This window comes from Salvelinus sp. IW2-2015, linkage group LG14 (genome assembly GCF_002910315.2).
Source record: "Salvelinus sp. IW2-2015 linkage group LG14, ASM291031v2, whole genome shotgun sequence".
In the NCBI taxonomy this organism is placed as follows: domain Eukaryota; kingdom Metazoa; phylum Chordata; class Actinopteri; order Salmoniformes; family Salmonidae; genus Salvelinus; species Salvelinus sp. IW2-2015.
Window position 1 is genome coordinate 26,509,998 of NC_036854.1, and position 14,811 is coordinate 26,524,808.

Below are 14,811 nucleotides of genomic sequence, written 5' to 3' on the forward strand. Positions count from 1 at the left end.
TTGTGGGGACGTCTCAGAGCGAAATGGGAACCATTTCCTTGGGGAACACATTATTATTGCAATGCATGTTGCAATTGAAAGAGGGAAGCTATGTGGGGAGGTAATAGTTGGTTTTTGTAATTTGTAGCCTCTGAAGTGGTCGTTAGAACACACAGACCGAGTTTACAGCTCCGAAATCATTGGCTTTCACTGCAGACAATAACAGGGGATTTATTTAAGGAAACAGTAAGCCACAACCCTATTAGTCTAAATGTGATGCTTTGAAACTCTTTTTATGGTGGAACCTCAGTGTTGTCTGTGAATGAGATATCCATCAATCACTTAACTGCATAGGAATACATAGAACGTCTAAGTAACTAACTGCATGTACAGTGTAGCAGGCAGAAGTTATTTTTTACTATTAACGTCTATCCTTGTGTGGCCTCTTCAGGTCGAAGCCTGTTTGTTATGCTAGCTGAGCTCCATGCTAACATCCCACAGCACATCCTGTGTGTGGCCTCATTAGCTAGACGACTCAAAATCACTTAAAAAAAAAAGTAACACGGGTTTACATCCGCAGACTTTGAAGGACGAAACCCAACACTATGCCTCTATGTAAACGAATTGTACATTGTAAACTAATTGTACATTGTAAACGAATGGGTGCGTAGGGATACAAGAAACATCAAAAGTCATCCTGCGGTCAGGTATCTCTCCTGTTCATTTAAATTCCTTGGCTTTGACTGTTGCGCGTCTCAGCAAGTTCTACCCAACGATGTTGTACATACATATGGTCATCTGATGTACAGTACGCATGTATGGCTCTAACATGTCTCTGCCCTGTGTGTTTTCCAGTGGAGTATGACAGAGAGCTGTCGCCTCACAGAATGCACCACAAAGAGTTCAAGTTCAACCTGTCCCAGATCCCCGAGGGTGAGGCCGTCACCGCCTCCGAGTTACGCCTCTACAAGGAGTGTGCGAACCAAGTCGTCATCAACGAGACCCTCCTGCTCAGCGTCTACCAAGTGGTGCAGGAGCACCCCAACAGGTAAGACACACTGCACACACACAGTCCAGTCCTTATATGTCAATCTGATGACAATAGGATAATCACATCAGGCCCTTTTTACAGTTAAATAGCTTGCTGCTTGCTATTGCTATATACATGAGTTTATATCAGGGCTAGCTTGTTGTACTGCTTTATCGTGTTGAAGTCATGCTATCACAGTAATGGTATATACACTATATATACAAAAGTATGTAGAAACCCCTTCAAATGTGTGGATTTGGCTATGTCAGGTGCATAGCATCGAGCACTAAGCCATGCAATATCAATTGACAAACATTGGCAGTAGAATGGCCTTACTGAAGAGCTCAGTGACTTTCAACGTGGCACCGTCATAGGATGCCACCTTTCCAACAAGTAATTTCATCAAATGTATGCCCCGGGTCAACTGTAAGTGCTGTTATTTTGAAGTGGAAACGTCTAGGAGCAACAACGGCTCAGTCACGAAGTGGCAGGCCACACAAGCTCACAGAACGGGACCGGCGAGTGCTGAAGCGCGTAGCGCTTTCAAATTGTCTGTCCTCGGTTGCAACACCCACTACCGAGTTCCAAACTGACTCTGGGAAGCAATGTCAACACAATAATTGTTCATCGGGAGCTTCATGAAATGGGTTTCCATGGCCGAACAGCTGCACACAAGCCTAAGATCACCATGTGCAATGCCAAGCGTTGGCTGGAGTGGTGTAAAGCTCGCCGCCATCGGACTCTGGAGCAGTGGAAATGTGTTCTCTGGAATGACTAATCACGCTTCACCATATACTGCTACTTCGTCCTCCTAGTCAGTCCTGAGCTTGTCGAGATGAGGGATAATGTATACTGCTACTCCGTCCTCCTAGTCAGTCCTGAGCTTGTCGAGATTGAGGGAGAATGTATACTGCTACACCGTCCTCCTAGTCAGTCCCGAGCTTGTCGAGATGAGGGATAATGTATACTGCTACTCCGTCCTCCTAGTCAGTCCTGAGCTTGTCGAGATGAGGGATAATGTATACTGCTACTCCGTCCTCCTAGTCAGTCCCGAGCTTGTCGAGATGAGGATAATGTATACTGCTACTCTGTCCTCCTAGTTAGTCCTGAGCTTGTGAGATGAGGGATAATGTATACTGCTACTCCGTCGTCCTAGTCAGTCCTGAGCTTGTCGAGATGAAGGGATAATGTATACTGCTACTCCGTCCTCCTAGTCAGTCCTGAGCTTGTCGAGATGAGGGATAATGTATACTGTGTACAGAGGAAAGTCTTAGCTACACGTACTTCTCCAGACATTGATTACACGGTAGCGTAGGTCTGGTTTTCTGCCATGTATTTTCTCTAGATTGAGGCATGACCACATCGCCTTACCAAAATAGCCTGACTTTAGAGTCCCAAAAAAGAGCAGCACCAAAACATGGTAAGCATTTACATTGATTCTGCTGGGAGAGACATCCCACTTGGGATACAACAGACAATAAAAGAGCTGGATGGTATTGATATTTTGAAAACAGTAGGAGACGATGTAAGATTCTGCATTGAGTTCACCGATGCACTGTTTAAGGAAAAGTCACTAAGAGTCTCATAATATGTCCCACAATGCTTTTTGGTCCACGCCTCTGTTTTCTTCATGTCATAGTAATACAAATGGTGCATTTGTATTCGTACGTTTGCTGTATATGTTTCTGGTCATTTACAAGTCTGTAAGATCTCAAATCAAATCATATCAAATTGCTATTTTTAATAAAATTGCTATTTTTAAAGTTTTTTGCTGTATTCTTGTTTTCGTGTTTTTTGCTGTATTCTTGTTTTCGTGTTTTTTGCTGTATTCTTGTTTTCGTGAAAGCGTTTCTATGTCTATATCATGAGGATCTTGTCTGCCACATTCTCTTCACAATAGGCGGTTTGTGCTCTGCTGCCCGCAGGCAAAGACTTTTAATTTGCGAGATATTTGGAGATTAAAGGGACCATATATATCCAATTATTGTATTATTGTAGGAGGATGTTTACCTTTAGGCAAATTATAGCTTGGTTTGTGGGCTATCCGAGAACATCGCTTTGTGCTTGCAAATCCTACGTACTTGTGCAGCTTGCAAAACACATTTGCTGACAAACAGATTCATTTGTAAGTGGTTCAAGTCTTGGAAGTTGTAATTGCTTTGATTATAGCTCCCAATCTTTAATAAGTACACAGGGTAGGGAAAGCTAGCAAGCAGGGCTGAACAGAGGTGCAACTGTACATCATTGCTCATCCATATATTTATATGTACATATTCTCATTCACCCCTTTTAGATTTTTGTGTATTAGGTAGTTGTTGGGGAATTGTTAGATTACTTGTTAGATATTACTGCACTGTCAGAACTAGAAGCACAAGCATTTCGCTACATTCACATTAACATCTGCTAAACATGTGTATGTGACCAAAACAATTTGATTTGATTTGGTTCGAGCATTGGGCCAGTAACCGAAAGGTTGCTTGATTGAATCCATGAGCTGACAAGGTACAAATCTGTCATTCTGCCCCAAGAAACACGAACAATGTACATTAGACCGGTGGAAATCTGTCCTTTGGTCTGATGAGACCAAATTTGAGATTTTTGGTTCCAACTGCCTTGTCTTTGTGAGATGCAGAGTAGGTGAAGGGATAATCTCCGCATGTGTGGTTCCCACTGTGAAGCATGGAGGAGGAGTGGTGATGGTGTGGGGGTGCTTTGCTCGTGAGACTGTCTGTGATTTATTTTGAATTCAAGGCACACTTAACCAGCATGGCTACCACAGCATTCTGCAGCGATACGCCATCCCATCTGGTTTGCGCTTAGTGGTACTATCATTTGTTTTTCAACAGGACAATGACCCAACACACCTCCAGGCTGTGTAAGGGCTATTTGACCAAGAAGGAGAGTAATGGAGTGCTGCATCAGATGACCTGGTCTCCATGATCACCCGACCTCAACCCAATTGAGATGGTTTGGGATGAATTGGACCGCAGAGTGAAGGAAAAGCAGCCAATGCTCAGCATATGTGGGAACTCCTTCAAGATTGTTGGAAAAGCATTCCAGGTGAATCTGGTTGAGAGAATGCCAAGAGTGTGCAAAGCTGTCATCAAGGCAAAGGGTGGCTACTTTGAAGAATCTCAAATATAAAATATATTTTGATTTGTTTAATACATTTTTGGTTACTATGTGATTCCATACGTGTTATTTCATAGTTTTGATGTCTTCACTATTATGCTACAATGTAGAAAATAGTAAAAATAAAGAAAAATCCTTGAATGAGTAGGTGTGTCCAAACTTTTGACTGGTAGTGTAGTTCCATATCATGTCTCAAAAACATCCAATCTTTCAGTACCCAATTAACATGGTGTTCTTGAGAACTGAGAGGCCCTTCTTTTGTTTCCAAGTCTTGTCACCAGTCTCAAGCTAAATGTATGTTAGAACAGAACATGCCATCGAAACAACAGCCAGATATGCTGCATTTTTAACTACATTCATTCGACAGGCCCAGCAAAGGAGATTTATTGGAACAAAAAACACAAAACGTTGACGTATGACCTATGACGTTATTCCAGTTCATTTAAGCAGTCAATTAGAGGCTTTACAGTAGGGCTTTAGTGCCACGGCCCCCCATACGGCTCTCGGATGGACCCCCTGCTGGTACACGGGTGTTAAAATGTCTGCCTGGATTCAGAATGACTCAGCACCGGCCCACAGAACCCAAGCTGCGCCCAACGTGTGAACTACCTGAGGGGGGCACTAGGAACGGCTTGGGGGGGAGGGGGCACTGGGAACGACCTCATATGGAAGCCCTCAGAAACTCTCTCATTAACGAGAAATAATGAGGGGCTGCCGATGCATGACTGCAGGGGCATTCCCGGAACACCTGGGTGATTGTGGGGCTTTGATCTGCGGCCCGGGGAGGGGCCAGCGGACTCATGCTGTGTCATTACAGTAATGGGGACGGGACAAACCTCTCCTCTTTCTTTCTCTCTCACACACGCTCACTCACTGACTCGGCTTGTGGTTGTCTTTTCCACCCGAGACCTAGCTACAGTTATAGGGAGGGGAGGGTAGGGTAAGGTCGGGGAGGGGAGTGGTGGTGGGGTGATGTTACGAACCCAGCAGCGTTGCAGTTCTTSACACAAACTGGTGCACTTGGCACCTAATACCATACCTGATTCAAAGGTACTTAAATATTTTGTCTTAGCCATTCACCCACTGAATGGCACACATACGCAATCAATTGTCTCAAGGCATAAAAATATTTTTTTTACCCGTCTCCTCCCCTTAATCTACACTGATTGAAGTGGATTTAACAAGTGACATCAATAGCTTTCACCTGGATTCACCTGGTCAATCTGTCATGAAATAAAACTGGTGTTCTTAATGTTTTGTCCACTCAGTGTAGGTTCATACAGTATAGGGATTAGAGACGGATCATCTTCATAGTGTATAGTGCCAAAATCCCTGAATGTAGGCTGTAAGAAAACATGAAAGTCATACTGACATATACTACAGTATCTGTTATGGTAGAGTACCAGTGTTTAATGTATACTTCTGTAAAGATGGGAAAGCTGCTGGCCCTCAGTCATGGCTGCTTGTTGTGACTGTGCCCCCAGGGAGGCGGACCTGTTCTTGCTGGAGTCTCGCAGGCTGTGGGCAGCCGAGGAGGGCTGGCTGGAGTTTGACATCCTGGCCACCAGTAACTTGTGGGTGATGAGTCCTCACTACAACCTGGGCCTCCAGATCAGAGTGGAGACCAGCAGCGGTGAGCACCATGCTAACAGCTAACATTAGAAATATGTTGCTAACGGCTAACTTTGCAAACATGCTAACAGCTAACTTTGGAAACATGCTAACTAACTTTAGAATTTTCATCTTGAAAAGAAAACAATAGTGGATACTGAACAGTGGGGCTTTTTTAGGCTTGTCACAATGCTGAAATGGAAAGGTTGATATGTCTGCAAGTCAACTATTTGATACGTAATGGACACTAAACATCCATCAAAGGACAAATGCAGAAATGTTTCACAAGAATATATCAGTAGGGTGTATGATACTCTCCCTTGTAGGCTATGTTTAGTAAACTGTAGCACATTCAGTATGTCCAAGTGATTGACGGCTCCTCTCTTCTGTGGAACAGGGCGGAGCATCAGCTCCAAGGAGGCGGGCCTAGTGGGGCGTGACGGAGGGCTGGAGAAGCAACCCTTCATGGTGGCCTTCTTTAAAGTCAGTGAGGTGCATATCCGCACCGCCCGCTCCACCAACAAGAACCGCAACAAGAACCGCAACCGCCCTACGCAGCCCCAGGAAGGAGGCTCCAGGGGCCCCAGCCCAGCAGGTGTGTCCATAGTCTGTTCAACACCCAGTTAAAACCTTTTATGATGAATATGTAACCAGGCCAGTTCATCACAGCTCCGTAGTGTGAAAAGGATGTACCGGTGTGTGAATTTTTGTATTGGAAAGTTTCGGATGTGTTCATGTTTATTACCGTAACAACATCACAAAATCACACCCCACAACATTACAACAGACAACATCGTAGCCCACAACATCACAACCTCAAAACATCACACAGAGCACAGCGTCACAACATCACACAGAGCCCATTACAATATCCAAACACCTCCAAGCCGAGCAGGGAAGCTCTCGCTGCCCCGGGTTTCAGTGTAATGTGGTGAGGTGTGCTGTCATTGACGGGGACATCGATGGCAGCTCTCCAAATGAGAAAAAAAAGAGAGACAGAGAGCGAGCGAGAGAAACTATCCCTAGATGCATGACCTCTCATCATTCGAGAGTACACTTTACAGTATCTGCCCTCAGCCCCACTCCCCCCTCCGTACTTAGCGGCTGATGTTATGAACAGGTCAATTCAATTAGGCTCTAATCCAGCTACCAATACTGCCTTCACCCCTGGCCGTTTCATAACGTTAGCATAATGTTAGCCTTTGCCGAACATAAAGCTGTCCTTGTGAGGGAGGATCCCAGTGATTTTACAGCAGGAAGAGCTGTGGTTTCAGAGGGCTTTGTGGCTAATATCTGCCGGATCCCAGCCCTAATTTGATGGATGAGGCCCGGGCTAACATTAAGCCTTCATGGCCAGGGCCACGGGGTCAGCTACTCAGCTTCTTAACCGTTGACGTTACAATAGCAGCTCAAGTGATTTCCCTCACCTCCTCGGTTTCACGTCATCTGTTTTGAAGGCGATACCATCTAAAGGCTAGAGGTGTTGTTGGATGATGCCAATCAGGAGCTCTACAGTTTCTTCCTTTCCCTCAACACAACATAMTGTGGGAAGTTAGTTCAGCTTTATTTAACCAGGATAGTTCTCTCAGCAACAATCACTGTTTCCCTGGGAACCTGAAGTTATGAGTTTGTGGTTCCATCTCTGTACATATGTATGTACATACAGAGTACAGTTCATCACACAAACCATCCATTCTTATTGTAGCCTGTAAGGAATATGATTTGAGTTCTAGTACATTATAACCATGCTCTTCTCAGTTGTGCAGTGTCCATTAGATAAAAACCTTCAGAAAAGAGCAGAACAGAACAGAGCAGAACAGAACATAGCAGAACAGAGCAGAACATAACAGAATAGAGCAGAACAGAACAGAGCAGAGCAGAACAGAGCAGAATAGAATAGAGCATAACAGAACAGAGCAGAATAGAACAGAGCAGAATAGAATAGAACAGAGCAGAATAGAACAGAGAAGAATAGAACAGAGCAGAACAGAGCAGAATAGAACAGAACATAATAGAACAGAGCATAATAGAACAGAGCAGAATAGAATAGAACAGAGCAGAATAGGACAGAACAGAATAGAACAGAATAGAACAGAGCAGAATAGAACAGAGAAGAATAGAACAGAATAGAGCAGAACAGAATAGAACAGAGCAGAATAGAACAGAACAGAGCAGAATAGAACAGAGCAGAATAGAACAGAGAAGAATAGAACAGAATAGAATAGAGCAGAATAGAACAGAGAAGAATAGAATAGAACAGAACAGACAGAAGCAAAAGAACATGAATAGAGCAGAACAGAATAGACAGAACAGAATAGAACAGAGCAGAACAGAAATAAACAGAGCAGAATAGAACAGAGCAAAGAACAGAAACAGAGCAGAACAGAACAGGAGCAGAACAAAGCAGAACAGAACAGAGCAGAACAGAACAGAGCAGAATAGAACAGAGAAGAATAGAACATAATAGAATAGAGCAGAATAGAACAGAGAAGAATAGAATAGAACAAAACAGAGCAGAATAGAACAGAATAGAACAGAGCAGAATAGAACAGAGCAGAATAGAACAGAACAGAGCAGAATATAACAGAGCATAATAGAACAGAGAAGAACAGAATAGAGTAGAACAGAATAGAGAATAATAGAACAGAACAGAATAGAATAGAGCAGAACAGAACAGAACACAGCAGAGCAGAATAGAACAGAATAGAACAGAAAATAATAGAACAGAGAAGAATAGAACAGAATAGAGCAGAGCAGAACAGAATAGAACAGATAAGAAAAGAACATAGCAGAATATAACAGAACAGAATAGAGCAGAGCAGAATAGAACAGAGCAGAGAAGAATAGAACAGAAAATAATAGAACAGAATAGAACAGACAGAATAGAACAGAAAAGAATAKAACAGAATAGAACAGAATAGAACAGAACARAACAGAACAGAGAAGAGCAGAATAGAACAGAACTGCCTCCCAGGCACAGACCAGTCTGCTGGTGCTCCAGCTTATGAGGACAATCTGTTGAACCAATGTGTCCTAAAGGATTGGACTTTATGTAACCCAAAACATCAATCCCTCTCGGCCTCGCCACTTGGGATGTCTGGAGTGTAAATATTTAGATCCTGCGCAGGAAGTTGCCAGGCCCTAGCGACAGCAGCAGCGTCCATCGCCGTGGTTATGATGAGGCGGACTTATGAGGCATATGGTTCCAATTCCATATGCCTCAAGAGAGGAAGGAGAGGAAGGATGAATGGATGGATGGATGAAGCATTCTTCTTCTGTGCTGCTCTGAGAGAGAAACAAATAGGGACAGTGCTTCATTGTTTAGCATCTGTTGGGACCAACATTGTCCCTTCTTTACAGTTTACAATTCACATCAATAAATCAATGTAGCATAGCCACCAGAATATAGTATGCTTCAGAATACAACACGCCCACAGACAAGTCAGAGGCTCACACTATCATACCACATACCCACAATACATTGCTTCATTCTAAGTGGTATGCAAGTATGGATATTGGAACATAACCATGGTCTCATGATATACAGGTAACTGCCAAAATAAAGGAAACACTTTAGTAAATGAGGGATACATTTACTCTTAGTGTCATGTATAAAACGCCCAGTTGCCCATTATTATGACTACCATGGCTAGAAGAAGAGATCTCAGTGACTTTAAACCTTTATTTAACTAGGTATGTCAGTTAAGAACAAATTCTTATTTACAATGAAGGCCTACCCCGGCCAAACCCAGACGACGCTGGGTCAATTGTGCGTTGCCCTATGGGACTCCCAATCACGTCCGGATGTGATACAGCCTGGATTCGAACCAGGGACTGTAGTGAAAGAGGGGTCTCAAAGGAGCATAGGGGGTTTAAGTGTGTGTGTATGTCACCAGATCTCAACCCAATTGAACCTTTATGGGAGATTCTTGAGCGGCGCATGAGACAGTGTTTTCCACCACCGTCAACAAAACACCAAATTATGGAAATCCTCGTGGAATCCTTGTGGAATAATGGTGTCACATCCCTCCAATAGAGTTCTAGACACTTGTAGAATCTATGCCAAGGTCCATTGAAGCTGTTCTGGCTCGTGGTKGCCCAACGCCCTATTAAGACACTTTATGTTGGGGATTCCTTTATTTTGGCAGTTAACTGCGTCCTCTTGGCATTAGTTGCCCTAGAATAACACAAGCAGAACATACTGTACACGCTGCCTTGCTTTGAGAGGGGAAAAGTTTGTACTGTACTGGAAACGAGACAGAAGAAGAACAATACGATACCTTTAAAGGTCATTTGGGGTTTGGGGCATAATGGAAGCCGGGCTTGACCCTTTAACGACAATCCAAGAGGAGAATCACTGCAGGCTAGCCGCTCCTGGTCTCAGACCTGTCATTACCCAGGCCAGTCATTAGCCACTCGCTAAAAGACTGACCAAGTTAACATTATTGCTCAAAGAATTCTAATAACATGGCGCTGTCCAGCTGTGTGTTTTCATCTCAGGGTCTCCTCCTCCAGTCTCTCCTTTGTTGACTGTTGGTGTAATTAGACATCAGCGAGCTCCGCAGAGGGTTTAATAACCTCCCTGATGAAAGACAGGAAAAAAGATAAACTTCAGTGGAAGAGGGAGGGAGGGAGGGAGAGAGAGAGAGAGAGGTTCGCCCACTGATGACACAGACAGACAACAGTGAAATTCTCTTTTAAGTCTTCATGGGAGTTTGGAGAGGCTGACCCATTCTCTCTCTCTCTCTCTCTCTCTCTCTTTGGGAAGACCCTGATCTTTTGGGAATGCCGCAGCCTATTAGCCCAGTGTTCCATCACCGCCTCTCCACCGGAACAGTGGCTTGCGTGTAATTGCTACTGTGAAAAGTAGCCGTTTTTAAAAAGGCTTCTGCTTTATTTCCCCTGAGAAAGTTTTGGGAATAAACTGTGGAACTAGTGTATGCGGTTGCAGAGATTGAGGCTTTTGGTGGAAGGAACCCATTTAATGTGGCACATGTGCTTTACTTCCCTCCCGGCAACAGTTGTAATTTGCTCCATTGACTTCTATATTTCTGGAATAACAAGGGATAAATGTTATTTATGGACTTTTCCCTTGTCACAACTGTTAACCCAACCTCCGCGCCCCTGTGGAAATCTAATTAGCATAATAAAACAACCGCCATTAAAATCAGTCTGTTTAAGAGAGAGATCTGTTTTGTTTTGCATGGGCTGCGTCTCAATCCACCACATCCACCAATGGCGGCCTTCCGCATCTGCAGTGGATGGTGGCCGAGCTGTAGCAGTGTTTGTTAGACCAGGAGACAACCTGAAAATTGGTCTTCTCACAAAAGCATCTGTAGCGTCTGAACAGGACTCAGTTTTACATTTACATTTAAGTCATTTAGCAGACGCTCTTATCCAGAGCGACTTACAAATTGGAAAGTTCATACTTATTCATCCTGGTCCCCCCGTGGGGAATGAACCCACAACCCTGGCGTTGCAAGCGCCATGCTCTACCAACTGAGCCACACGGGACCACGGCGGTACCGACTCATCTGAAGTCGGTACCGCCGATCTGCAAACCTCTGTCTGTAGCGTCCGGACAGTAGCAGTCAAAGGTTTGGACACACCTACTCATTCAAGGGTTTTTCTTTATTTTAAAAAAAAACGATTTTCTACATTGTAGAATAATAGTGAAGACATCAAAACTATGAAATAACATATATGGAATCATGTAGTAACCAAAAAAGTGTTAAACAAATCAAAATATATGTTATATTTGAGATTTTTCAAAATAGCCACCCTTTTCCTTGATGACAGCTTTGCACACTCTTGGCATTCTCTCAACCAGCTTCATGAAGTAGTCACCTGGAATGCATTTAAATTAACAGGTGTGCCATGTTAAAAGTTAATTTGTGGAATTTCTTTCCTTCTAAATGTGTTTGAGCCAAACAGTTGTGTTGTGACAAGGTAGGGGGGGTATACAGAAGATAGCCCTATTTGGTAAAATACCAAGTCCATATTATGGCAAGAACAGAGTTTAAATAAGAAAAGAGAAATGACAGTCCATCGTTACTTTAAGACATGAAGGTCGGTCAATACAGAATAAAGTTTCTTCAAGTGCAGTTGCAAAAACCATCAAGCGCTATGATGAAACTGGCTCTCATGAGGACCGCCACAGGAATGGAAGACCCAGAGTTACCTCTGCTGCAGAGGATAAGTKTATTAGAGTTACCAGCCTCAGATTGCAGCCCAAATAAATGCTTCACAGAGTTCAAGTAACAGACACATCTCAATATCAACTGTTCAGAGGAGACTGTGTGAATCAGGCCTTCAATATCTAATTGCTGCAAAGAAACCACTACTAAAGGACACCAATAAGAAGAAGAGACTTGCTTGGGCCAAGAAACATGAGCAATGGACATTAGACTGGTGGAAATTTGTCCTTTGGTCTCGAGTTCAAATTTGAGATTTTTGGTTATTACCGCCATGTCTTTGTGAGACGCAGTGAGGGTGAACGGATGATCTCTGCATGTGTATTTCCCACCGTAAAGCATGGAGGAGGAGGTGTTATGGTGTGGGGGTGCTTTGCTGGTGACACTGTCAGTGATTTATTTAGAATTCAAGGCACATTTAACCTGCATGGCTACCACAGCAGGGACTATAATTTGTTTTTCAACAGGACAATAACCCAACACGGGCAATTTACCAAGAAGGARAGTGATGGAGTGCTGCATCAGATGACCTGGCCCCCACAATTTCCTGACCTCAACCCAATTGAGATGATTTTGGATGAGTTGGACCGCAGAGTGAAGGAAAAGCAGAATCACAGTGGGAACCACACATGCCAAGAGTGTGTGCAAAGCTGTCATCAAGACAAAGGGTGGCTACTTTTGAAGAATCTCAAATATAAAATATTTTTATATTTGTTTAACACTTTTTTGGTTACTACATGATTCCATATGTGTTATTTCATAGTTTTGATGTCTTCAATATTATTCTACAATGTAGAAAATAGTAAAAATTAAGAAAAACCTTGAATGAGTAGATGTGTCCAAACTTTTGACTGGAACTGTGTATATGGATACTGTTTAGTGCCAAAAATAAAATAATAATTTCCTAAAAGCTTTTTTGAAATCTGACACAGCGGTTGCATTAAGGAGAAGTGCATCTAAAATTCCATGTTTAATACTTGTATTTTCATCAACATTTATAATGAGTATTTCTGTAAATGGATTTGGCTCTCTGCAAAATTTACCGGATGTTTTGGAACTTCTGAACGTAACGCGCCAATGTAAACTCAGATTTTTTTTATATAAAAATGAACTTTACCGAACAAAGCATCAAAGGTTAGTGATTAATTTTATCTATATTTCTGCTTTTTGTGAATCCTCTCTTTGGCGGGAAAAATGGCTGTGTTATTCTGTGAATAGGCACTCACCTAACATAATCGTTTGGTTTGCTTTGCTTTCGTCGTAAAGCCTTTTTGAAATCGGACACTGTGGCTGGATTTACAACAAGTGTATCTTTAAAATGGTGTAAAATACATGTATGTTTGAGGAATTTTAATGATGGGATTTCTGTTGTTTTGAATTTGGCGCCCTGCAGTTTCACTGGCTGTTGAAGAGGTGGGACGCTACCGTCTCACGTACCCTAGAGAGGTTAATGCAACCGCTGTGTCAGATTTCAAAAAAGCTTTACGGAAAAAGCAAACCATGCAATAATCCGAGTCGGCGCTCAGATCCCAATCAAGACACAAATATTTCCGCCATATTGTGCAGTCAACAGAAGTCAGAAATAACATTATAAACATTCACTTACCTTTGATGATCTTCATCAGAATGCACTCCCAGGAATCCCAGTTCCACAATAAATGTTTGTTTTGTTAGATAGTGTCCATCATTTATGTCCAAATAACTACTTTTGTTAGCGCGTTTTGTAAACAAATCCAGTCACGAAGCGCGTTCACTAGGAGCAGACGAAATGTCAAAAAGTTCCGTTACAGTCCGTAGAAACATGTCAAACGATGTATAGAATACCATCTTTAGGATGTTTTTAACAAAAATCTTCAATAATGTTCCAACCGGAGAATTCCTTTGTCTTCAGAAAAGCAAATGGAACAGAGCTTGCTCTCACATGAACGAGCGTCATGAGCTCAAAGCATTCTGCCAGACCTCTGACTCATTCACCTCTCATTCGGCCCCACTTCACAGTAGAAGCATCAGACAAGGTTCTATAGACTGTTGACATCTAGTGGAAGCCTTAGGAAGTGCGACATGACCCATCTCCCACTGTATCTTCAATAGGGAATGAGTTGAAAAACGACCAACCTCAGACTTCCCACTTCCTGGTTGGATTTTTTCTCAGGTTTTTGCCTGCCATATGAGTTCTGTTATACTCACAGATATCATTCAAACAGTTCTAGAAACTTCAGAATGTTTTCTATCCAAATATACTAATATATGCATATATTAGCAACTGGGACTGAGTAGCAGGCCGTTTACTCTGGGCACCTTATTCATCCAAGCTACTCAATACTGCCCCCAGCCATAAGAAGTTTTAAAGCAGCTGCCCAGCGCAGGGAGGGTATTTCAGTGGCACGATCCCAACCCTGTTATTTGCCTGGGAGCTGAATGTCTGGACCCGTAAAACAGGCCAGCAAGGCCTGTGTATGTGGAGGCAGGCAGGGAGGGAGTCTGTGTGAAGTCGGGTCACATCTCGCCATGCGAGATGAACACTAGCCCCAGGGGACAGGGGTTAAGTACCCTCTCAGGATCGGCTCCAGGGCCTCAGTGAGAAGCGGATTTATCTCTGTAAATATTTACCTTGCAGAGGTACAGCCAAGGTGGTGGGAAACCCAGACCAGCCCGGGGGCTGACAGGCCAGGCAGGGTGACCCAGAGAAAACATGGCCACGGACACAGACACATGGGCTAGGACCGCCCGGCTTCACATTAGGGTAGTCGCTGTAGCTACACTCCTTCTTTATCTAAACATATCATCAGCAGACACCCTGAGAACACACACATGTACGCACGCACGCACGCACGCACGCACGCACGCACGCACGCACGCACGCAC

At 43.3% G+C, this 14,811-nt stretch overlaps 1 protein-coding gene across 1 annotated transcript in view; it reads left to right on the plus strand.

The window, feature by feature from the left end:
• Positions 1-14,811, plus strand: part of LOC111973468 (bone morphogenetic protein 7-like) — a 54,562-nt gene that overhangs the window by 31,263 nt on the left and 8,488 nt on the right. The window contains exons 2-4 of the mRNA XM_024000838.2: positions 835-1,027; positions 5,626-5,774; positions 6,150-6,349. Coding sequence (XP_023856606.1) covers positions 835-1,027; positions 5,626-5,774; positions 6,150-6,349 — 542 coding nt within the window. The remainder of the gene's footprint in view (positions 1-834; positions 1,028-5,625; positions 5,775-6,149; positions 6,350-14,811) is intronic.